Source organism: Gigantopelta aegis, chromosome 6, assembly GCF_016097555.1.
Source record: "Gigantopelta aegis isolate Gae_Host chromosome 6, Gae_host_genome, whole genome shotgun sequence".
Classification (NCBI taxonomy): Eukaryota; Metazoa; Mollusca; class Gastropoda; order Neomphalida; family Peltospiridae; genus Gigantopelta; species Gigantopelta aegis.
The window spans coordinates 13601686-13629117 of record NC_054704.1 but is presented as its reverse complement, the minus strand read 5'-3'; the positions used below and the strand labels follow the sequence as shown (position 1 = coordinate 13629117).

General features: G+C 35.1%; 1 protein-coding gene across 1 annotated transcript in view; it reads right to left on the bottom strand.

Annotated features, from left to right (window-relative positions):
* Nucleotides 1–232: 232 nt before the first annotated feature.
* The window catches only part of LOC121374332 (interleukin-6 receptor subunit beta-like), a 41135-nt gene continuing 13935 nt past the window's right edge, over nt 233–27432 (bottom strand). The window contains exons 7-15 of the mRNA XM_041501400.1: nt 26889–27037; nt 25372–25522; nt 24457–24603; nt 21840–21995; nt 19928–20015; nt 9594–9648; nt 8573–8605; nt 7048–7116; nt 233–5313 (exon numbers count right to left, since the gene is read on the bottom strand). Of these exons, the coding sequence (XP_041357334.1) occupies nt 4060–5313; nt 7048–7116; nt 8573–8605; nt 9594–9648; nt 19928–20015; nt 21840–21995; nt 24457–24603; nt 25372–25522; nt 26889–27037 (2102 nt within the window). The 3' untranslated portion in view covers nt 233–4059. The remainder of the gene's footprint in view (nt 5314–7047; nt 7117–8572; nt 8606–9593; nt 9649–19927; nt 20016–21839; nt 21996–24456; nt 24604–25371; nt 25523–26888; nt 27038–27432) is intronic.

Sequence of the window (27432 nt, the reverse complement as noted above, 5' to 3'; positions counted from 1 at the left end):
GTTATGGACTCTGCATGGTTACTGATGTAAAGATGTCACCGATAACCTCACATGTCCTATTTCTAGAAGTTATTGATATTTTGGCAGAAGCCCTGAGTTTAAAACCAATTACACTCACAGGTCAAATCAATCACAGACACACTGCAGCTTTACAGTAGGTAGGAGAACCTTATCCATATGGAAGCATACATGTACTCTAAAGAACATCAACACAAAACACAATTTAGCCTACTTTTGATTTATACATTGCAAACATGATTTATTTAAAAGTTCAATGTATGGTACATGAAATCCATATAACAATTCTGTACAATGATATATTTGAAGCAAAATCAATTAGCACTTATGATAAACATTTGAAAAGGTTCAATGCACATGATACAAAAGTAAAAGTTCAGTTTACAAAAGATACATATGGAGAGCTGAACACTCATGAGATTATATATATATACACGTGTGTAAAAGTCAAGACCATGCTTATTCTGCACCTTTTTTTTTAAATGACCCGTTTTAGTATTCAAAACTGGAAAGCAGACTTGAAAATGGAAGACAAGACTTTTTGAGGGGGATGAGTTTAACAATGCACACAATAATAAATTTTCTTGGAGAGGTGCAAAAGAATGTGCCACTTTTTTAAAAAACAATTGCGAGAAAAGTAATTTATTAGAGCAATTGTTTTGGATACTTAATCATTTTTATGTGTACATGTAGTTAGAGATGGTGACTTTCCATTCCTCAACAATTTGAGGGGTGCAACTTTTTACTATCCTGGGTTTTTCAAAAACAAAAGTCTGCAGAAACTATAGTAAGAAAAGAAATTATTATTTTACTTACAGCTGTATTCCCGCTTCCTCATTTTATAACACTTACTAAAGCAAACCACCAACAGGCCCGTAGCCAATGGGGCATCAGTCAACACCCCCCCCCCCCCCCCCCCCCCCCCCCCCGGTGATTTTTGTTTTCAATATGCCCCCGGAGCCCCCTAAGCAACTCGGGTGCTTCGTGCCCTCGTGTGAGGCACAAAGTGCCTCACCATAAGACTAAATGACACCCCCCTCTCAAAATCCTGGCTACGGGCCTGACCAAAACAAGTTTTAGTTTTCAAAATGAACAGATGTATCATACTACAACACACAATTCTTATAGCCATTATGTAGTACAAGGTACAGGTAAACAAATCAGAAGCATATTGCTCTTGGTATCTTGAAATGGCCAACGGATGATTTTATGTGAACTACAGACGTGTAATGTATATAAAAGTTAGCAGCCAAAATAAAGTAAAGAATGGTAAAATAGGAAAAGAAGAAAAAAGAAAATCAAAATTGATGATCTATTCTATATGCTAAAAAGCAAAAACCACCAACAACTTGAGATTGCAAAAACAGAAACACCCCCCCACCCCCCCGACACAAACCCCAAAACAAGTCTAAAATTACTGTAAATCAGGAAATGTTAGCGAGTATAAAATTTTATGAAATTTAGAGACGCTCAACAGACTATTAAAAAACCCAACAAAAAACAATTTTTTTATTAGCAATTGTTTTGTTAGTGATTAACTAAACACACAACAATGGGTACGGTAGATGCTATTGATTAAACCAAAATGATAGCAAACAGTAATTAGTTAGCATTCACAGTACTGCAATTTTTTTTAATGAATTTAAGTCATCTGTAAGCTGCAAATTGTCAAAATTGGTTTGTTATTTTGGGTTTTTTTCTGACATGATGACCTCGCTAAAGTTTTATGTCACTAATACATCACGTATTTGGATTTCACTAAATTTTAAGATCGCTAACATTTTATGTTTACAGCATTATAAACACATTTAAAAAAAGATCCAACATATTTATATCTGATACATGTACATAGTTTTCATTATAAAAAACAACAACATAAGGACACTGAATAAAATATGGCTTCATGACCATAAAGTAAACATTAAAAAACTGGATAGGAAGTCACATACATTTGACACAGTATTATGACTGTATAATACAAGATAAATGTTTTACACTATGTTTTTACACTATTTGCGATGGATTTTTACAATTTTAGAAAGTCATATTCCATAAATATTTTTTTATAAAAAGCACCCCTACTCAAAACCCGAACAACGACAGAGTTACACTAAAACTACCAAAAACAGGTGTGTCAAGTATACTTTGTTTAATCAATATTATCAAATGTAGTAAACAAAATTCTTGTTACCAGTAAATCTTCTTTGCCTGATTAAATATAAAATTTAGAACTGCATACCTTTTTTTCTCTCCATATATGTACTTTGTACCATAAACAAATCCATTGATAAACAACTTTAAAAATAATATATATAATATTACATGTAAACCAAATTTAGCAATATAATACCTTGTCAGCTTAGATCTTAAAAAAAGAGAAGAAAATAAAACTGACCTGTATTGAGATTTCTCAATATAAAATAAAACGATTATGCAAAGAAGAACATTTACATGAGGTTAGGTGGTCACATTTACAAATATGTTGACATACACACACGTCAACTTATAATGCTTTGGCAATTGACTGCACATTGAGGGACTTTAACGAAACTCTTTTAGCATTGTGATAATTATAAAATTAATTTAATAATACTTTTAATGCAGTTTGAATCGAACATGACTTAGTCCAATTTGTAACCTTGATACAAAATAATATCAACTTTAATGAACATGAAAATTAATTACTGATAAAAAATCTAAAATATTCTTACATACATGTGTGTAGATCAATAAAACCCCACAAAACCTTCATCAATCAGCTTTTAGACATGACAAGTCAAAACAACTGTCTAACAAAAAATATTGGCACACCCCCACAACTTTAACCATGATATCAATTGGTTAAAGGGACAAGGGTTCTGAAATAATCTACAAACTGTAAAAGAACAAAAACAAAATGCAGATTATTTTAATGTACCAGTACATATTATTATTATGTGGAAAAACCAAACTGAAAGCAAGAAGCAAAAAATCTTATTATGAACAAGCTCTGATTAGTATATAGATTATATACAATGTAGTTATATAGTGACTAAGTTATAACTTTAATACTGTATCTACATTAATTTATTATGCAGTTCAATTCAATAGCTGTGTTAATCTCATACAAAAAAGCCCCTCCTGGGTCTAACATAAAAAAAAACCCAACTGACTGTCAGTTAATGTAAATATAAAAAACATCCAGTAACTCAATGGCTTATTCGAACGAAACTAGAAAAATCAACAGAGATTCAGAATTACACTACCCTTCCAAACAACCCCTAAACTAATTCATCTGTCATGGTGTTCAACAAAACAAGAATAAAATGCAAAAGATCACAAAATTATTTCTCTTGTAAATCTGTCCCACCAATTCACATATTATTGTACATGTATAATATTGATACTAATAAAAAGCTAATCAGGTTTAACAGACAAAATTGTTACCATCTATAACCTTGAGAATCCATTGGCTGAGATGCACAGAAACTAGTCATAGAGTTTTGATGATGGTGACCTATTGCTAATGGGCAATTTAATGAAATGCAAGAATAGCTTTTCTTTTAAATATGTACACATCATTTCCAACACAAAATGACAAGATTATGCAGATCGGTTTCTTACAGATTTCTGAGCATGACACACTGAATGTATGAACTGACACCTGTAAACACAAAGCCTTTCCAGACGCAATAGTAATACACAAAGCGATGTCTTTTGCCATTTCCATTTTTTCCACAAAAATGTCATCCCCTTCCCACTTGCTGGGCATGGGTCAGACAAATGATGATTAACAATACACTGACAATACACATATACATGGAAGGCATAAATATTGGAAATTCTTAATACATGGCAGATCCATACAGTGAACAGTGTTAACAGTAAATGAACAGTGATATAGTATTCATCTAGAGCTATCTTTATAGTTCATCTAACTTGTAGAGAAATACCCCAAAATACCCACAAAATATCCAAAAAACAAAGACTTCAAAAATGAGGAATTTTGTAGCTAAAAATATCCATTATTATGCAACATAATTTGAATAGAAAAATACATGTTTAAACATATGGTGGATCACCGTTATGAACATATGGTGAATCAGAATTCTGAACATATGGTGGATCAGTATTCTGAACATATAGTGGATCAGTATTCTTAACATATGGTAGATCAGAATTCTGAACATATGGTGGATCAGTATTTTGAATATAGGGAGCATCTGTGCTCTGAATATAAGGTGGATCAATTTTCTGAACCTGATCTGAGGTGTGGTACTTGGAATCTGAGGGATCTGTGTCCTTGGTGCAGGGTGAAAAGTTAGTATCAACGTATAGTGGCTCGGAGTTGTCATCCTGCTTTACGTCAATCATTCCATGTGATGGGTGGCTGTTCTCAACACCGGCTGATATACACTGTTGTGACAAGGATGGTCCTCCATCCTCTGCAGATGGAAGGTCCTCACCAGGTTTATCTTCACCTTGAGCAGAGGGTGGATCAGTGTGCTGTACACAGGAAGAGTCCACGTCTTGGACTGACATTTGATTTGTGCGCCGATCTGAAGGTGATTCTACAGCATGAGCACATGATTCATCAGATGTTTTAATACATATTTCGTTGATGTCGTGAGAATCAGAATTCTTGTCATCAAAAGGGATGTGTAACTGAGCTGGAGCAATGTTACCATCACCTCCCACAGTCACATACGGGTCAACCGAATGCCAAGAAATCAGTTCTGGTACTTCATCTGGTGCTGTAAAAGATTCATCTGAAGACGTTTTCACTTCAACATTACCATCACCTCCCACAGTCACGTATGGGTCAACAGAATTCCCAGAGACTGGTTCTGGTACTTCATCTGGTGCTGTAAAAGATTCATCTGAAGACGTTTTCACTTCAACATTACCATCACCTCCCACAGTCACGTAAGAGTCAACGGAATGCCCAGAAACCGGTTCTGGCACTTTAGCTGCTGCTGCAGAAGGACCACTAGTGATGCTCTCCTTTGAGATAGTGGAGTGAGCAAACACAGGGTTGCTGTGTCCCAAGACTAACCCAACTGTGCCCTGATGTTGTGCAGGGCTCGAGTCTTCAGCCTTTGCAAACCTGGAGTAGTCCACAGGCCTGGTGCTGTTAGTGGAGTCAGAGTCGGTGGACACCTTCGTCCACTCATCATCTTCTTTGAGCGGTGGGAAATTGGCCGACAGTGGACTGGTTCCACCACTTTTCTTACCATCCTCAAGGCTTCCATGGCCACTGTCTGTACTCACAGTGCTTATCTGTCGGCCTATAACCGTGTCATTCTCGAGTACAGTCTAAAAATAATAAAATTAACATGAAACTGTTTAACTTGTTTGTAAGAATGTATCACAACTGCTACTACGCAGCAATATATGCACATAGCAGAATATATTATAATATAATGTATTAAACCTTATATTCATAATTTTTTACTGGAGCAACATGCATTTATTTGAAAATCTGGCAATATGTACCACATTTTGTATAGCCTTAATATGTGCTGTCGTGCTTATGGAAAGTGTATTTAAAAGATCCCTTGCTACTATTAAGAAGTTGATTATGGAGAGTTCCCTTGAACTCTCTAGATATCCTAAATGTAAAAATAACAAAATGTTATTCACCGAATAACCATCTCAGGCCTCAACAAACTGCACAAATAAATTGTTTCGTCTGTGCATCAGTCATGCAATTTTATTTGTAACAATACATGAAAGAGCTATCCACAAAATTTCAGCTCAATATCTTAAGGCATTACGAAAACAAAGTCTGGAAAACTAATTTTTGTATCTCCTAAGTTAAATTTATTGAGGTCTTATTAACAAATATGCCTTTCTTTTCATTGGTTTACAGTGCTAACAAAGAATTAAATTCAGGATGTGAACAGGAGAAAGTGCTGCTAAAAATGCAAGCAAAGGATTGTAAAAATCATTGTTTGTAGCATGCGGAAAGTCATAAAAACATTGAAACAGTAGTGTTGACACAGACTTAAAAAGATTCTGAACAATTATGTATCTGAAATGACCACAAAAAAGCTGGAAATCAACGAATCAACTGGAAACTGGCCTACACTTACTGATTAGTGACAAGGAAGTGAAAGGAATGACTGCACGATGACACCTCAGTACATTTTTAACTACGACTATTTGGTGTATAATATTTCTTTTCTTTTCGACACCTGGTTGACAGAGAGAGGAAACGTACTGATAAAGAAGCAAGGGATCTTTTATGTGCACTTTCTTACAGACAAGATGGTATCTATCATGGTCTCTGATGTACTAGTCGTGAGGTATAATCTGTATTAGTTGAGATGGGACCATCACCACCCTCCCCCCAAAGTCCACCAAGAACGGTTGATCCTGTGTCCCATTACACCTCTAGTAAAAGAAAGAAAGGTTTTATTTAACGACGCACTCAACACATTTTTATTTATGGTTATATGGCGTCAGACATATGGTTAAGGACCACACAGATTTTGAGAGGAAACCCGCTGTCGCCATGGCTACTCTTTCCGATTAGCAGCAAGGGATCTTTTATTTGAGCTTACCACAGGCAGGATAGCACAAACCATGTCCTTTGTTGAACCAGTTATGGATCACTGGTCGGTGCAAGTGGTTTACACCTACCCATTGAACCTTGCGGAACACTCACTCAGGGTTTGGAGTCGGTATCTTGATTAAAAATCCCATGCCTCAACTGGGATCTGAACCCAGTACCTACCAGCCTGTAGACCGATGGCCTAACCACTACGCCACTGAGGCGGTTACCTCAGGTAAGTGCTCCACTACTGAGCTAGCCCCCTCCCCTGCGAATGAGCTAGCCCCTCCCACTTTGATTGAACTAGCTCTTCTCCCCCTCGATTGAGCTAGCCTCTGCCCCTCGATTGAGCTTGTCCCTGCTCCCTCGATTGGCAACACAAATCTTTCAAATTAACTTTTCCACAGACAGTATTGTTGCGATGAGAAGTACAGTAGATGTGACATCAGTGAACCTCAAGTGAGTACTCTAACTATGAGTATGAAAATAGTCACCTGTGCATTTCCATTGACAGAGACTTTTTTACTTTCTTCTTCAAGCTTGTCTTTAGTATATGCACCATTCTGAAATAAAATATTGTCAGAAACAATAATCACTGCTCTGGAAAGAAAACTAAATTGTTATCAATATAATACATTTAATTGTTACATTCAGTTCCGATTGCATCTTCAGTTATAATTACTTTGCCAAGTTTAACAAGACTTTTTTTAACAAGATTAATTTAGAATTTAAGGATAAGTAATGCATTTAAATGTTATACAAATGTAGTCATGGAAAGAAATAAGTGATAACACCAACACTAATAGCATTGAGTGACTTCAACCAAAATCCTCTTCACTGTATCAGACATTCAATCCCACATTATTGACATTTAATCCCAAATTACATCTTTGTACTTTATATAGACATGACAACACTAATAAGACTAAAAAAATTCCCTTCTTTCTTTCTCTTAGTATATTTAACAAATATTATAAATCCTTTTTAAAAATGACAGAAACGTAGATTTATAAAATGACAGAGAATGCATGTAAAGACATTTATATTTAAAAGGATGAAAACTTGCAATGCAACTACCCCATTACTCTGAGTTTTTCATCAAAGGACAAGGCAAGAAATAGTTTTTGGATAGTGTTAAAACTGTGAATTCTTCTTGACAATATTCAACACTCGATAAAGTTAGTTTGTTTTGTTTAACAACACCACTAGAGCACATTGATTTATTAACCATCGGCTACTGGATTTTAAACATTTGGTAATTCTGACAGTCTTAGCGAGGGATCCCCGGGATAAAGTCATCCATTATCAATACATATATTAATAATTACAAATTAATAAGTCACCCATCCACATCACCTCACACCCACTTATAGATTTATGCTACTATAACCAACTTCTGGTCATTATTTCATCTCAGTTTATAAAGTAGAACCATTCTAAACCATTGAAGAATACACAAATGAAAAATGGAAAGTCAAAATTATAAAATATTCTAACTTACCATGTCTGGGGCTATATACTGCAACATTATAAAGCACTCTAACTTACCATGCCTGGGGCTATATACTGTAAAATTATAAAGCACTCTAACTTACCATGTCTGGGGCTATATACTGCAAAATTATAAAGCACTCTAACTTACCAAGCCTGGGGCTATATACTGTAAAATTATAAAGCACTCTAACTTACCATGCCTGGGGCTATATACTGCAAAATTATAAAGCACTCTAACTTACCAAGCCTGGGGCTATATACTGCAAAATTATAAAGCACTCTAACTTACCATGTCTGGGGCTATATACTGCAAAATTATAAAGCACTCTAACTTACCAAGCCTGGGGCTATATACTGCAAAATTATAAAGCACTCTAACTTAACATGTCTGGGACTATATACTGTAAAATTATAAAGCAATCTAACTTACCAAGCCTGAGGCTATATACTGCAAAATTATAAAGCACTCTAACTTACCATGTCTGGGACTATATACTGCAAAATTATAAAACACTCTTAACTTACCATGTCTGGGACTATATACTGTGAAATAAATTTCTGAAATTGAAGAAGAAAAAAGGTAAACAATGTATACAAATTATTTCTAAAAATATTTTATCAAAATACATTTTAAATTAGTGTTTGAATCTCAACCTTTACACACTACCAAAAAAACAAACAAAACAATCCGGAAAAAAAGAGAAAAAAACAAGGGACTAAATATAACATTAAATAAATTCACAGTAATAAACATAAAAATCATGTTGATTTTGTAAGGAATATGTTTATCAACATTTTTGTTTGTTTCTAAAGCATAAACCAGTATCAGCTCCCTACACCTCCCCACAGTATATTTTTTATAGTCGTAATTTTTTGAAATAATAAATGGTCTATAACACATGATAAATCAGTGAGCTATATTTTACAATTTTTTTTATAATTCAAGAAAGATTACTATTTACTTGAAAGCTCCATCCTATGGAACTACCAAAATGTGCAATAAGGTTATTAAAAAAAATATTCTTAGTTATCATCACTTTTATTTTTAAATGCATACAGGGAGGAAGATTATATAATTATTTTATATATCACCAGATATCTATTATTCATTTTGGTACGGGTAAACAATAAGCATGATAATACCTGGATATATTTTTTTTCTTTTATTTGGTAGCCTTACTAGATAGAATGAAAACCCAAAACAACACATCATTCATCGTGTGATCGCCAACAAGATCAAAGGCATATTTAATTCTGTGTTGCTAAGAGTAAATGACATATTTCCAAATGTAATATTAGATTCCTGTGGTTGCGTGGAGAATTCCACACAAGTTGCGTTGAGATACTATTTATTTTAAGAGTAGTTTCAAAATGTATCTAATGAATGAACATAACATATAAAACCTTTAATAAGACTTACGTTAAATTAGACATGAAAAACATCCACAAACATTCATCCATAAATGGTAACCAGAAAACATGATAAACAAACAGGAAACATTCATCATATTATGTTTACTGTGTACAGTTTACATACAGTACCAACCTTAGTATCTCTAGGAAACAAAATTTTATCTTTTCTGCATCCATGCTTGCAGACTCTGAAAAAAAACAATGGAGGATAGTAAATATTGACAAGTACACAGTAAATGATAATACTACCCCAATGTCAAAATGACATTGACTGTCAAAATGACATTGACTGAATAAATGCACTCAAACCACAATTAAGGATCAGACTAGGTTTATATTTGGCAAAAATATTCATACTAGCAGGTGTACCAAATATACTGCATACCAAAACAAAAGCAAATCAGGAATATGATTATTTTGTAATGAAACGCTCAATTCTGTGAAATGATAAATGATATACCTGTATTAACACATAAATCTCCTGAATCTCAATATGTATTAATCCCTTCTTAAAAACAACATGTAATGTTACAGCTGAACAAATTATAAACACAATTTTTTTGGAGTCCAATATATGCATGTGTATGTGTTTGTGTGTATTTATATATATGTATGCATTTGTATTTGTATTTATACTCTTCAAAGAAAAGAAACTTGACATTGGTAAAAATAATGCTATCTGATTATTTTTACAGAATCAAAGACATCGTAAAGACAATTGACCCCTCCGTATGGCGTGATTGACAACCGCGCTGGACCAATCATGTTTTGCGGTTCAAAAACCACGGGCCCAACTTTGCTTGGACGCCATTAGGTTAGACAACATTTTTTTTTTTTTTATGTGTAACATTTTTGTATAGTTAGCATTAAAATTAGTTAAAATAATTTTCTCCTCCAACTGAATTATAATCATAGTAAACATATATTTCTGCTGACAAGTGTTAACAGCGATGACAACTATGCGGAGCCTACGATTGACGTAAAATCAGTGTTTTTCTGTGAAACCGTCACATGGTATTGAAAGTGAAGTTTCGCCGAAATTCATCAAAATTCAACTGATATATAAATTCTACGAAGGTAAGAGTTTAAGAATCACTTTCCCTCCAGTGTAATGGAATTTACTGACTCATTTAATCAGTGTTCGATGTATATATTGTCGTTAAACTGCACACAGTCAGACGAATGGCCAAAATAAAAGTTTTGGCAAGACTTCCAATCGTTCCAGCATTCAGTTAATTTAGGCTTAAGTTAGGGTTAGTGATAGTATTAACAAGCATGCTGGAATGTTTGGAAGTCTTAGCTTTTTCCCCTTTTCTTTTTGTTTGCATGTGTGTAGGCGTGAGTGCTTTTGAAATGTGTGTGTGTGGGGGGGGGGGGGGGGCGGGGCGGGGGTGAGGGAGTAACCTATATGATTGTGAGCGTTAGGGGGATAAGGAAGTATTGTCTGGAAAGTTATAAATTAGGCAAATTTTATGTAGGGACCCTGGAATGTTTTGGAACAAATCTGCCGGTTACGGTTTCTCGGTTTGATTGATTTAAGCCAGTGCATCACGACTAGTATATCAAAGGCTGTGGTATGTGCTATTCTATCTGTTGGGTGGTGTATATATATAAAAGATACCTGGCTACTAATGTAGCAGGTTTGCACTCTAGACTATACATGTCAAAAGTACAAAATGTTTGACATCCAGTAGCTGATGATTAATAATTCAATGTGCTCTAGTGGTGTCTTTAAACAAAACAAACTTTAACTTATCCATTAGTCCCCCTCCACCCCACCCCTCAATTAAAAGAACCCAATTTTACCATAATTTATATTAAAACAATTCCTCACCTAACAGCAGATCATTTACCAATCTTGGGTAATTTATAATAAATACTGGTCAGACATTTTATTATTCCTTTATTGTTATTCTTAGAATTTTCAACGTAATGATTTCTGCCACAGGCTACTGAGGTTAAACTTATGTACTCTAAAATCTGGGAAATTAATAGATATATTTTTTAATGTTTAGATAAATGATAGTAAAAGAACTGCTGTTTATAAATGGTAATGTGCTTGAAATGTAATGTCTTAACCCTAATTTCAAAACATTTCAAACCCATAACCACCTAGATGCGGCACTTACATCTGTTTTGTTTTTATTACCTACCCTAAATATGATTTTCTTTTGGAGACAGTAGTTTTGTTTTTTATCATTATTTTATACCCCAAATTTTAGCAAAGCATAGGCATTTTTCTTCTTCCACATGTCATCTTATATGTAGCTTTGTGCAACTTTTTAATAGAAATCAAATAACATCATCAAAGTTAAATACATTGTTTACTACTTTTCTTAATTTACTGCTATACTTTTTAATTTTATACTTTGTTTAGTCACATTGATTTTGTTTCCTGTTAAAAAAATGTTTTCCTAAAATTAAATGAAACTTTAAATTAATACAACGATATGTAATTAAGTTACAGACTAATGTACTTCTTCAAATGGATGTGAAATACTTAACATGTTTGTTTTTATATATTTCAGCAACTGGACCAATGGATGTGGAGTCAATGATTAGATGTCGAACATGAGATTCTGAAGACAAACTATTAAACAAATTACATTGCAGCTTGATATTGAGAACAGAATGATAGAAATAATAGAACAGTTTCAACTGATATGTGAAAGAAAAACTGGGACAGGGGGTGAAATTGCTGCTGAAAATGAAACACTTTCAAAAATTTCATTTAATACAATATTTTATTGTTTATTTTGTGTTTGACATATTGCTGCTAAGGAGTAATTCAGACTTCCAAGACTTGGGATTCAGTTTGACACCACCCATCAAATGGTAATCCTTAATTGATAATGATTTGAAGATGGATGCCACAGAAACATACATTTTTGAATAAATATATTTACCTGTACCAGATTGCATGGGGATTAATATGTAAAGACCCTCTTTGAGAAAAAAGAAAATGTTCCGAAGTATTCTCATAATAAATATTAAACAAATGGTGCGAACTGCAATCTATGGTTTAGTTTCATGTTTTTTATATATATATATATATATATATATATATATATATATATATATATATATATATATATTTGCCTTTTTTTTTTTTTTTATATACACATTTTTTAAATTAAATTTTTATTTTGTATTATTATTATAGGCATGGGTTGTCTTATAATATTTATTACTATTTTTTTATCTGCCTATGCCTCTAGAACAGATAAAGCAATAAAGCTTTGTGAGTACATTTCGTGTGACAGTAGGATAACTAATGGGCGGGGTGTGTGAGATTGGGGGGGGCAGAAGCTTCAAATTTGATTCCCAACCATTGTTGCCACAACACATGAGTTTATAATTTATTTAAACACTGTGTTGTACTGGCTTAATTGACAACTATTTTACAGACTGTCCAGCTATCCTACTTTTTCGTAGTTTTTGGTCTTTGTCCTATTTTTCCTACTTTTTCTTCAGAATACTTAGTTTTTCTTACTTTTTTGTTTTAAAATGCCACGAATTGCTGTTAAAGTGTGCATATTCCTTGTGTTATTATAAAAGTCATCAGTTAGGGGAATTATTTAAATTTTTCTTGGCAGCAAGATATATCTCCCAATTTGTGGCACCATATAATCTCAACATATTAAAATTACACCCTCAAAGCCAACATATTTTCCAATGATTAACATGATTATAATGTACAATGTGTATGTATGACTTCAGAATCTATAATACATTATGGAAAACTAAAATTAATCATGTTAACTGTTTTACTGTGCATCAGCATTCCTATGCATGTAAATATGTATATTGATTACTATAGTGTACAGTAATTTGAAATAACTGTATAATGTGACCGTTACATAAGATTCACATTATTTTTGATAGAGCACAAAATACATGTACAAACTAAGCACCACATAAAAAGGTGTTTTGAGCATGAATAATGTCGCTATGTACTGTTTCAGTCCTACTTTTGTTCTACGTTTTCCTACTTTTGTCCTACATTTTCTATATTTTCATTCCTAATTGTGTCCCAACTTTCTCAAAAGGGTGTGCTGGACAGACTGATTTTAAAGAGAGGGGATGGGGCATCCAAACGTAAACAGCCCTAATATGTCTTGTCAGAACGAAGACGGGCCAATATGTCAGTATACATAACTGGAGGGCCAAAGATGTGGTCCCCACCAACCCACCCTCTGGCTACGCCAGTTGTGATTTTTATTTTTAATTTTTAATTTTTTTTTAATTTCGTGTATGCCTTTGGCTGTATATCGGTTGATTCAAGCAGTGCAGCTATGTAAGAATACACCCCCATAAACATCGCAATCTCACAATCTAAACCACTACCTGCATACATTTTGGCACAGGCGACTGTATCTTGCTATAGTTTTGTAACCTTTCGTGCATAAAATTATGGTACACTGATAGCAGTCCCACACGCCTTGTATTGTAATGTTACTGCTCACGTCCCTCCCTTTTGTTTTTTTAAACAAAACATTTAACGCAACCCGACCAAAAATAAAGACGCCACGGTTTTAAACGGGTCGAGGCCGGGTCGTTGCCGCGCCTTCTATTTTCTTGTTCCTCGGCATATCGGGATTCCATTAATATAAAAGTCAAACAACAACAATAATTAAGATGAAAAAGAAGAAGAAAAAAGAAAGAAACAAGACATTTTAATTTATCAGTTCTTACAAGAAGAAAAACAAGCATAGGATGTTTTAAATGTTCTTTTGGTTGCATTCGACGTTCGTCACTTCCGGGTTCTTGTGCTTCAATTTACTGAAGTAAAAATGGTTTCGTCGATTTAAATCACGTTGTCATCGTAAATGTACCCTGTAGTGAAATACTTGAATGTCTCCTCTTGTTGGCTTTTTATTTAAACAACGATATTTGTAAATAAATTAAGGCAAAAACGTAATCGGCAGATCGGATGATTTTGCTATCGACCTATGCGAATTGGCAGCCATTATTGAAAGTTTGTCTAACCTTCCATCACGTCTCTCGGTGGGCGTGGTTAACTCGTCATACGGAGGGGTCAATTAACTGAGTGAGCGAATGATGTTGAAAAACACTAAAAAACATGTTTGATTCACATAAACGTAGCCATAGTCAATGTTTGTACTAAAATGCAAAAGCGCAACTCTCAGAGAAGCACGTGCATCATGAAGTTCTGTAACTTTGCATGCCAAACGCTCCGTTGGTGAGGTATAAAAGGCTATATCAGCATTTATTCAAACAGACTGCATAACAACACTGTAGGTAACGCAATAATGCCAAGACTGACATCAGCTCAACGCAATAATGCCATTGGAAGATTGCAAGCAGGGGCAACTCAACAAGCTGTGGCAAGGCACTTTGGCATCAGCAGACAGACCATCTCTGCTTTATGGGCACGGTATAACACCACTCAAAGTGTTAATGTCAGGCCAAAGTCAGGTCGTCCCAGAGTAACCACTGCCGCTCAAGATCAATACATCCAGGTGCTTCATCTTCGAAATCGAACCACAACAGCAACACAAATCCCTGGACTATGCAGAATTTCTGACCAGACAGTTCGTAATCGGCTGAGGGAGGCAGGAATTTTCCCTTGAAGACCAGTGCGACATTACATTTTGACCCCACGTCACTTAGTGGAGCATTTGCAGCAGAGGGTGAGATGGAAACATTCCAGGTGGAGGACTGTTTTGTTCTCAGATGAGTCTCGTTTTCTCCTGTCACGTGCTGATGAACGCACACGTGTCTAAAGACGTCAAGGGGAACATTATGCTCCAACCTGCATGCAACAAGTCAATCGTTTTGGTGTTGGCAATGTCATGGTGTGGGCAGGAATCCATCATGGTTGTATGATGGCAGGGTTGAAAATTAGCAGTTGCCTGGTCCCCCATAGTGACCTTTAATGGCTAAGGACGACTAAGAATTTTACAAAGGTAGTCAGTTGAGCGAACATCAATTTTAAAGTCTGACAAGTATCTACCAGTTAAAAAAGGAATGCACTGAAACTGAATCGAATGACCAATGTGGCGCCAACAACAGATCTGGCAGGAGACGATATTATAAAACATGTCCTATATTTTGACAGCGCCTGACTGACCAGACTCGGTCTCAGCTTCTACGATTTTGGTCTGGGGTTGTAAACAAATATAGCTCAAAACATATTGAAGACACTTGAATTGTTTTTATAAAGTTGTTGGCTTATTGTAATGGACTGGATACGCCATAATTATCTAGTAGACCTACGTTTTCTACTTTCTATTCAACCTTTCCATATTTATTGTAAATGTTACAAATTAAATATGCCATCTGTTTTATTTTATTTACAGATTCAGATATTTATCAGTCAACTGACTGCAACATGGTGTAAATGGGACTGGCATTTATACTGATGAAGTTACATGGCAGTGCATAACAAACTTCCCTTTTTAACACAAGCTTTCTGTGATTATAATATCATTATTTATCCAATGAGCAACTTTAGTCTATGACACAATGGAACATCTAACCATACGATTAGCTGCAGGGATGTTTGGGCTGCTCCACAGGATTAGTGTAGAATTGAAATAGGTCACAGGTTAGATTACACAAAACGAAATTAGGTTGCCTGACCAAATATTTGGTTGTCACAGATGACAGGATGTCGATAAAACTTGACTGCTGGGATACTCCTACTGATAAGCAATAAATGAAAATAAAAAAAGTTAAAGTTTGTTTTGTTTAATGACACCACTAGAGCACATTGATATATTCATCATCAGCTATTGGATGTCAAACATTTGGTCATTTTGATGCAGCCTTAAAGGAAACCTGCTACATTTTTCCATTAGTAGCAAGGAATCTTTTATATACACCATCGCATAGACAGGATAGCACATAGTGTTTTTCCACTGGGTTACGACCTGCCCCAAAGGGTGTCAAACAAAGGTTAATAACTTATTCATGCGCAGCGATGAATCTTTAATATGTACTTGTAGCACAGTCTCTCATATATCATTCATAGGGCAGTGGTTGGGATAGTAAAAATACCCAGGAAAGGTCCAGCAAGGGTGATCCATCTTACAACGTGTCACACTTCAGACGAAAGTTTGCTTTTTAATAACACTACTACTATAGGGCAGTGGTTGGGATAGTAAAAATACCCAGGAAAGGTCCAGCAAGGGTGATCCATCTTACAACGTGTCACACTTCAGACGAAAGTTTGCTTTTTAATAACACTACTACTATAGGGCAGTGATTGGGATAGTAAAAATACCCAGGAAAGGTCCAGCAAGGGTGATCCATCTTACAACGTGTCACACTTCAGACGAAAGTTTGCTTTTTAATAACACTACTACTATAGGGCAGTGGTTGGGATAGTAAAAATACCCAGGAAAGGTCCAGCAAGGGTGATCCATCTTACAACGTGTCACACTTCAGACGAAAGTTTGCTTTTTAATAACACTACTACTATAGGGCAGTGGTTGGGATAGTAAAAATACCCAGGAAAGGTCCAGCAAGGGTGATCCATCTTACAACGTGTCACACTTCAGACGAAAGTTTGCTTTTTAATAACACTACTACTATAGGGCAGTGCTTGGGATAGTAAAAATACCCAGGAAAGGTCTAGCAAGGGTGATCCATCTTACAACGTGTCACACTTCAGACGAAAGTTTGCTTTTTAATAACACTACTACTATAGGGCAGTGGTTGGGATAGTAAAAATACCCAGGAAAGGTCCAGCAAGGGTGATCCATCTTACAACGTGTCACACTTCAGACGAAAGTTTGCTTTTTAATAACACTACTACTATAGGGCAGTGGTTGGGATAGTAAAAATACCCAGGAAAGGTCCAGCAAGGGTGATCCATCTTACAACGTGTCACACTTCAGACGAAAGTTTGCTTTTTAATAACACTACTACTATAGGGCAGTGGTTGGGATAGTAAAAATACCCAGGAAAGGTCCAGCAAGGGTGATCCATCTTACAACGTGTCACACTTCAGACGAAAGTTTGCTTTTTAATAACACTACTACTATAGGGCAGTGGTTGGGATAGTAAAAATACCCAGGAAAGGTCCAGCAAGGGTGATCCATCTTACAACGTGTCACACTTCAGACGAAAGTTTGCTTTTTAATAACACTACTACTATAGGGCAGTGGTTGGGATAGTAAAAATACCCAGGAAAGGTCCAGCAAGGGTGATCCATCTTACGTGTCACACTTCAGACGAAAGTTTGCTTTTTAATAACACTACTACTATAGGGCAGTGGTTGGGATAGTAAAAATACCCAGGAAAGGTCCAGCAAGGGTGATCCATCTTACAACGTGTCACACTTCAGACGAAAGTTTGCTTTTTAATAACACTACTACTATAGGGCAGTGGTTGGGATAGTAAAAATACCCAGGAAAGGTCCAGCAAGGGTGATCCATCTTACAACGTGTCACACTTCAGACGAAAGTTTGCTTTTTAATAACACTACTACTATAGGGCAGTGGTTGGGATAGTAAAAATACCCAGGAAAGGTCCAGCAAGGGTGATCCATCTTACAACGTGTCACACTTCAGACGAAAGTTTGCTTTTTAATAACACTACTACTATAGGGCAGTGGTTGGGATAGTAAAAATACCCAGGAAAGGTCCAGCAAGGGTGATCCATCTTACAACGTGTCACACTTCAGACGAAAGTTTGCTTTTTAATAACAACACTACTATAGGGCAGTGGTTGGGATAGTAAAAATACCCAGGAAAGGTCCAGCAAGGGTGATCCATCTTACAACGTGTCACACTTCAGACGAAAGTTTGCTTTTTAATAACAACACTACTATAGGGCAGTGGTTGGGATAGTAAAAATACCCAGGAAAGGTCCAGCAAGGGTGATCCATCTTACAACGTGTCACACTTCAGACGAAAGTTTGCTTTTTAATAACACTACTACTATAGGGCAGTGGTTGGGATAGTAAAAATACCCAGGAAAGGTCCAGCAAGGGTGATCCATCTTACAACGTGTCACACTTCAGACGAAAGTTTGCTTTTTAATAACAACACTACTATAGGGCAGTGGTTGGGATAGTAAAAATACCCAGGAAAGGTCCAGCAAGGGTGATCCATCTTACAACGTGTCACACTTCAGACGAAAGTTTGCTTTTTAATAACAACACTACTATAGGGCAGTGGTTGGGATAGTAAAAATACCCAGGAAAGGTCCAGCAAGGGTGATCCATCTTACAACGTGTCACACTTCAGACGAAAGTTTGCTTTTTAATAACACTACTACTATAGGGCAGTGGTTGGGATAGTAAAAATACCCAGGAAAGGTCCAGCAAGGGTGATCCATCTTACAACGTGTCACACTTCAGACGAAAGTTTGCTTTTTAATAACACTACTACTATAGGGCAGTGGTTGGGATAGTAAAAATACCCAGGAAAGGTCCAGCAAGGGTGATCCATCTTACAACGTGTCACACTTCAGACGAAAGTTTGCTTTTTAATAACACTACTACTATAGGGCAGTGGTTGGGATAGTAAAAATACCCAGGAAAGGTCCAGCAAGGGTGATCCATCTTACAACGTGTCACACTTCAGACGAAAGTTTGCTTTTTAATAACACTACTACTATAGGGCAGTGGTTGGGATAGTAAAAATACCCAGGAAAGGTCCAGCAAGGGTGATCCATCTTACAACGTGTCACACTTCAGACGAAAGTTTGCTTTTTAATAACAACACTACTATAGGGCAGTGGTTGGGATAGTAAAAATACCCAGGAAAGGTCCAGCAAGGGTGATCCATCTTACAACGTGTCACACTTCAGACGAAAGTTTGCTTTTTAATAACACTACTACTATAGGGCAGTGGTTGGGATAGTAAAAATACCCAGGAAAGGTCCAGCAAGGGTGATCCATCTTACGTGTCACACTTCAGATGAAAGTTTGCTTTTTAATAACAACACTACTATAGGGCAGTGGTTGGGATAGTAAAAATACCCAGGAAAGGTCCAGTAAGGGTGATCCATCTTACAACGTGTCACACTTCAGACGAAAGTTTGCTTTTTAATAACAACACTACTATAGGGCAGTGGTTGGGATAGTAAAAATACCCAGGAAAGGTCCAGCAAGGGTGATCCATCTTACAACGTGTCACACTTCAGACGAAAGTTTGCTTTTTAATAAAAACACTACTATAGGGCATATTGACTAATTAAGCATCAGCTACTGGATGTCAAACATAAGGTAATTCTGATATGTAATCTTCAGAGAAAATCACTAAATGTCCCCCATTAGCAGCAAGGGATCTTTATATGCACTTTCACAGACAGGACAGCACATGCCATGTATTTTGATATACCAATTCAGGTGAATTGATGAGCTAACTCGCTCCCCCACTTGAGACAAGTGCCCTACCAATGAGGAAATCCCATCCCATCTACTGATGAAGAAGAAACTGGCCAGTAAGTCTTACTCCAGTTTAGTATGAACTTGGCGATTTTGTTAATTACCTGAACAGGAAGAATACACCAGATGCAATAAAGAACAGACCAAACAGACAGCCAAATGATATGCCCACTATCTCTCCAGTCGATAAACCTGAAAGAATCACATTAAAAACAAATTATAGGTACAAGAAGTTGACACTAAAGGCAATAATGAATGAAGACTTGATGGCATCAGACTTTCATTTTTGTAAAAACCAGGAGCAAGAAACTCACAGTTCTTAAAATACTGAACTGAATATCAAAATGACAGGGGAGGAAACACATTCATAAACATAAACAAGAGTCTCAAATAACATTTAACTACATGTTATGTTGAATACTGTACATAGGGAATACTAAATGAGTGGATATTAGACATTATCTTCCAGCGAGTTGATTTAAATCATCTAATGAGAAAAAATAAGTTGGGTACATTTTTAAGCAAAGAGTTCTAAGAAAAATGGTAATAATTGACATGAATGTATTATTTTCTCATATATTTTCAAAAGAAGAAAGTTTAAAACAAATTCAACTAAAATATATTTACAGAGCTTAACATTCAATTAACATATGAGTCACAGAGCAAATGGTTTCAGGTTAACGTTTATGTCACAGAGCACTCAATTTGTTCATGCATATTTCATTGGATGGTATAGCTGTGGCAAATGGGTCATGACTCATGACTGGAGTCTAAAAAGTGATCTCCAATATATGATGAAAATGGGGTGATCTCTCACATGGGTGTGTGTTTCTATGGTGTTGCGGAACACAAAATTATCTTATATACATACCAATGGGTGAGACTGAAAAACATCTAGCAATTTGCTGGTGCAGAGGTGTCATAAGCAAATTAATATTGGGGAGACGAATCTGGACCCGAGCAAAGCGAGGGAGTGCTAGGGGGTCAAAAGTACTGATAAAAAGGGGCATTTCACTGATAATTTTATGACAATTGATTTGTATGATGACACCATCAGTACCATTTTCTTTGACATATTTGGAAGTATGCAAAATGCAAATACCATTTTACATGTGTATAAACTGAACTCGCACCAAAAAATTTTCTAGACTGTTTTTTTGTTTGTGTTTTTTTTTTGGTCAAAATATTGGGGTGGCAACCGCTGCCCCTGCCGCCCAGTTCAAACACCTCTGTGGTGTCCTCCCACCCCATCTTCAGCAAAAGGTTGAATTGACAAACCGGAAACATTAAGTTAAAGAGAATGCACAACCAGTAAATAATATTTTATTTGTCCATCAAAAAAACAAGTGTACCGGTGAGGTACATGATACGCCCGTCAGATGTTTGATGGAAAACCATAGATATTTATGAATATGTTATGGGTATGATTCAATTCTAATTATGTGAAATTTTTGCAATGGTAAATGGTGCTGATTTTCAAAGGATAAACAAGATTTTCCTATGCTGTTCAGAATATAGACAAATTATTTGATTTATTTGTATCACAGTGACCTAGTAATTACAGGTATGTGATATTTTACATCCCAAGTTGTTCCTACATGTGAACTTTCATGGTCCTGTATGCATCTGTATGCAAGATATGATCCGGACAAGAATTTACTGTTACGTGCAGTAGACCGTGAAAAGTAGGTCACAGTGACCTAGTAATAGTATGCAACACACCGCCAACCTATGTTGTTCCTACATGTGAGAATTGATGGTCCTGTATGCAAGATATAGTCCAGACAAACAAAAGTGAACAGACGGATGGACAAATCCATACCATAATACGACCCATCATAGATGGGCGTATAAAAAAAGACTTCAAGTCAACCAACACCTAAGTGAATAACATGGATAATACAGAAATCAACATATTATGAATCCAAAAATGTGGATCCAGCTAACATTGTTCCATTCATGCATATCTACAGCACATTACTGTAAATAAATAAGTAGAAAAAGCTAAACACATACTGTTATCTACCGGAACTTCAAACACAGGTCTGCTGATGGGACCCAGCATTCCACTGTCGGACTTAGCCTGCATCCATATGCTGTAGTTTTCCTTCTTCAGGCCTCCCAGCTTATAGCTGCTGTCAAACCTGTCCACTGACACAGACTTATTAGGTTCTAAAAACAAATATTTCAAACAAAAAGTCTCTTAAAAACCTTCAACAATTGTGAAAAAAAAAAAAAAAGGAAAAAAGAGAATATTTTTTGTTATAATATACACTGGTAAAGCACTCACTCGATGTGTGGTTAGTTACATGTAGCTTCCAGTATAAGTGTCAAAGTTTGTTTTGTTTAATGACACCACTAGAGCATTAGTCATCGGCTATTGGATGTCAAATATTTTGTAATATTGACAGTCTTAGAGAGAAGCCTTGCTACATTTTTCCATTAGTAGCAGCCCATTGGGCTATTTCTCGCTCCAACCAGTGCACCACGACTGGTACATCACAGGCTGTGGTATGTGCTATCCTGTTTATGGGATAATGCATAGAAAAGATCCCTTCCTGCTAATCGGAAAGAGTAGCCCATTGAGTGGCGACAGAAGGTTCCTCTCTCAATATCTGTGCGGTCCTTAACCATATGTCTGATGCCATATAACCGTAAATAAAATGTGTTGAGTGTGTCAAGTGAGCGTTTCAACAAAGGTCTACGTACTGCCCCAGTATAAGTGTCATGTTATATCATGTAGGTGTGGGTAAGGGTAATTTTTGGTATGCTTTTATCAGAGACCTTTTCAAGCAGAGAATGGGTCGACAGACTTGGTTCGGTCTTACGACTCAAGCACCTCAGGCAAGGGCTCTGCTGACTGCTGAGCTAATCCCACCACATGAACTAACAGATAAATGAATGAATGTTTAACAACACTCCACAACATTTCACATGGGCTATTGGGGGTCAAACAAAGGTAGGTACATGAATAAGATGAATGTCAAAACACGGTTTGGAGCTGTTTGAATAATGAATAATGTTTTAAATTTATTTAATTTTATTATTAAAAATTATTTTGTTTTTGTAGAAATAGGGTACAGAGCTGTCGTATTCAAACAATTGAACCATGATCAAAGTGAAAACACCTATAATACCTATATATAATAAAAAACACCTATAATACCTATATATAATAGAAAAACACCTATAATACCTATATATAATAGAAAAACACCTATAATACCTATATATAATAGAAAAACACCTATAATACGTATATATAATAGAAAAACACCTATAATACCTATATATAATAGAAAAACACCTATAATACCTATAATAGAAAAACACCTATAAAACCTATATATAATAAAAAAAACCTATAATACCTATATATACTAGAAAAACACCTATAAAACCCATATATAATAAAAAAAACCTATAATACCTATATATAATAGAAAAACACCTATAATACCTATATATAATAAAAAAACCCTATAATACCTATATATAATAAAAAAACACACCTATAATACCTATATATAATAGAAAAACACCTATAATACCTATATATAATAGAAAAACACCTATAATACCTATATATAATAAAAAAAAAACACCTATAGAAAAAACCTATAAACCTATATATAATAAAAAAAACCTATAATACCTATATATACTAGAAAAACACCTATAAAACCCATATATAATAAAAAAACCCTATAATACCTATATATAATAGAAAAACACCTATAATACCTATATATAATAAAAAAACCCTATAATACCTATATATAATAAAAAAACACACCTATAATACCTATATATAATAGAAAAACACCTATAATACCTATATATAATAGAAAAACACCTATAATACCTATATATAATAAAAAAACACCTATAATACCTATATATAATAGAAAAACACCTATAATACCTATATATAATAGAAAAACACCTATAAAACCTATATATAATAAAAAACACCTATAAAACCTATATATAATAGAAAAACACCTATAAAACCTATATATAATAGAAAAACACCTATAATACCTATATATAATAGAAAAACACCTATAAAACCTATATATAATAGAAAAACACCTATAATACCTATATATAATAGAAAAACACCTATAAAACCTATATATATAATAGAAAAACACCTATAAAACCTATATATATAATAGGAAAACACCTATATATAATAGAAAAACACCTATAAAATCTATATATAATAGAAAAACACCTATAATACCTATATATAATAGAAAAAAGATAGATGTACAATTATCACAGCAAAAAACTTTCTTTTCTGTTTTTTTAACACCAGTAAAGCATATTGATTTATTAATCACCGAATTAGACGTCAAACATTTGGTAATTTTAGAGAGGAAACCTGTTACATGTTTCTATTAGTAGCAAGGGATCTTTATCCCACAGAAAGAATAGCACATACCACAACCTTTGATATACAAGTTGTGGTGCACTGGCTGGAACAAGAAATAGCCCAATGGACCCACCGATGGTGATCGATCACAAACCAACAGCACATTAAGTGACTGTTTTACCACAGGGCAACGTCCCACCCCAAATTACCATCAATAAATGACGATCCTTGTGATGGATGAACAATACATACCTGAACTACCAACTGTATTGTAGAGTATGATGTACTTGGATAGCAGAGACATGCTGTTGGAGTTGCACCACAGGCCGTTCCACATGACATTCAGAGTGAGGTCGTTACCACTGCTCGAAACACGGACATCGCTGGGGACGTCAGGTTCTAGAGAGATAAACAAAACACTGTTACTGTCAGATCAACCAGACATCTTGCTAAAGCATTAACATTTTCATCTGCCTAAATTAAGCACAGTATATTTTGTTCAGTAGTTGCTAATCAATTTTCAATTGACTAGAAATATTGCTAATCTAGATTTTAAAACAAAATATTCCCTGAACATATAACAACATTTTATAGTCAATTCCTGTATGACCAGTTTTGAAAAAAAGATAAAGAATTATTGCAATTTAAATGATATTTTTATTGAAATATATTTCAGAAATCTCAAATATTGGGGTAAAAAAAGAAAACAAAACAAGACTCAAAACAATTAAAGGAATGTATTTTATCATAAAAAATATGCATGTGAATATGTTTAGTTAGAAGGAAGGAAGGAAATGTTTTATTTAACGATGCACTCAACACATTTTATTTACGGTTATATGGCATCAGACGTATGGTTAAGGACCACACAGATATTATAGAATATTTGCAGTAAAATTAACAAATGACACTACTTTAAAACTTTTGAAAATGGTAAGAATTTTCAAAATCAGAAACATACATTGCCAAAATTGTGAATAATATCCCCACCCCACCACCACACCTAATCATCACCTTTATACAATATGTGTAATACTATATTATAGACATCATAAATTGAAAAGATTTATGTTTTGTATATAAATTTCATGATCCCCCATAAACCACACTCTGCGATTCTGTCTATAAAACACACCTAATAAATAAATATTAAAGCAAGAGCATTACTTTTGTTGAACCTGTAAAGGCAGCGAGTCCACGACAGCCCACTACTCCCAGCTTCAGTGTCACGGGAAACAGCAAACAAATAATTCAGAACATTTTCAAGTGGAAGTGCAACTTCATTTTTTCCCTTTACCACTATCCATTCAAAAGGTTCCTGAAAATAATAATAATACTAATAAAAATTAAATGTGTGTCATTCAATTAAGACTAAATCTGAATATTATTCTGAAACTGCTATATGTATGCATAATACTCAAGACAAATACGGCCAGACTTAACCTTTTTGTGTCTCTGCTTGAATGAAGGAAGAAAATGGTTTATTTAATGACACACTCAACACATTTTATTTATGGTTATATGGCATCGGACATATAGTTAAGGACCACACACATATTGAGGAAAGGAAACCCGCTGTCGCCACTTCATGGGTTACTCTATTCGATTAGCTGCAAGGGATTTTTTATATGCACAATCCCATAGACAGTATAGAACATACATGTACTACAGCCTTTGATGTACCAGTTGTGGTGCACTGGCTGGAGCGAGAAATAACCCAATGGGCCCACTGACAGGGATCAATCCCAAACCGACCGCACATCAAGCAAGTGCTTTACGCCTTATGATGTTGTGAAGCAGTGTTACTTTCTTTACGTTGTTATATGGCACGCTATTATCATCTAATTTCTTTATAACTCATAAAGAGAGTGAAATTATGTATCTAAAGTATGCTTTTTCTTAAAGCAAACAAATTAAGTAATTTATAATTTTATTATGTACATTTCATAGGTATATGGCATCAGAGTTAGGATACTGTGTGTATTTTAGACACAGTACTTACAGACACCTTGGTCAGTGAAATTGTCCAGATGGAAAATACCCTCATTGCGATTTTTTATAGTAATTCCTCACATCTTCAGAAACAAAACACAAAAAACAGTTGTAATAGGATTAAAAATACTGACTCTAGACAGCCTACTTTACTGAACAATAAATTCAACATTATTCATCTTCAAGTTTGGTCAATCTGATGTAATTCTTGTCCTGATGTTTGTAGTCATTCAAAATGCATTTTATACAAAAACAGTTAAAGTTAAAGTGAAAGTTTGTTTTGTATAACCACACCTCTTAGAGCATACAGATTTTTTAATCATCAGCTATTAGATGTCAAACATTTGGTAATTTTGACAAATAAGATTCAAGAGAAAACCCGCTACATTTTTCCATTAGCAGAAAGGGATTTTTTATATGCACCATCTCACAGACAGGATAGCACACACCACTGCCTTCGTTACACCAGTTGTGATGCACTGGCTGTAACAAGAAATATTCCAATGGGCTCACTGACAAGGATAAATCCTAGGTCGACCTTGCATCAAGTGAGAGCTTTACCTGTGGGCTATGTCCTTCAGGAACCAAGGTCACTGACTTTAAGACTAAAGATATCTAAGATATTTATTGCCAGGTGGGGATGTAGGGGAGGGGCTGGTGTTGAATGCAGATGTATTGATTGAAATGCGAACCTTGCATATGTTGGGAGCTCTGAATCGTATGCACCAGAAGACTGTAGTTGTGATGGTTCTTTCACCATCTTCTGGAGCATCCCATTTAGCCATAACCTTTGAAGAGCCATTCTCAATGGTCTGTATACGGAACAACCTTGGCATTGTTACTGAAATTCAACAAATGATAAATCAGCAGTTGGTAATGACACATCAGTACCGTTTAACCTACGACAATTTGGTGTCTTAACATATATTTATTTCAACATTTTATCCACAGAGAGAAGGAAAGCTGTTGCTGTTATATAGGTGACTCTTAATGATAACGCAGAAAGGGATCTTTTATATGCAATTCCCCATTGACAGGAAAATATATAGCACAGCCCTTGGTGTATCAGCTGTGGGACACTAGCTGGGTTAAGTCATTGTCTTTGACAGACTAGTTGTCAGTGTTGGGCATTGTTTAGAATTTGATTATATTTTTGAGTGTTATTTCATCATAATTATAGTATGCATAACAAAAATGATTTTTTTTAGAAGTATTGCATTCTTTGTTATATTTTTT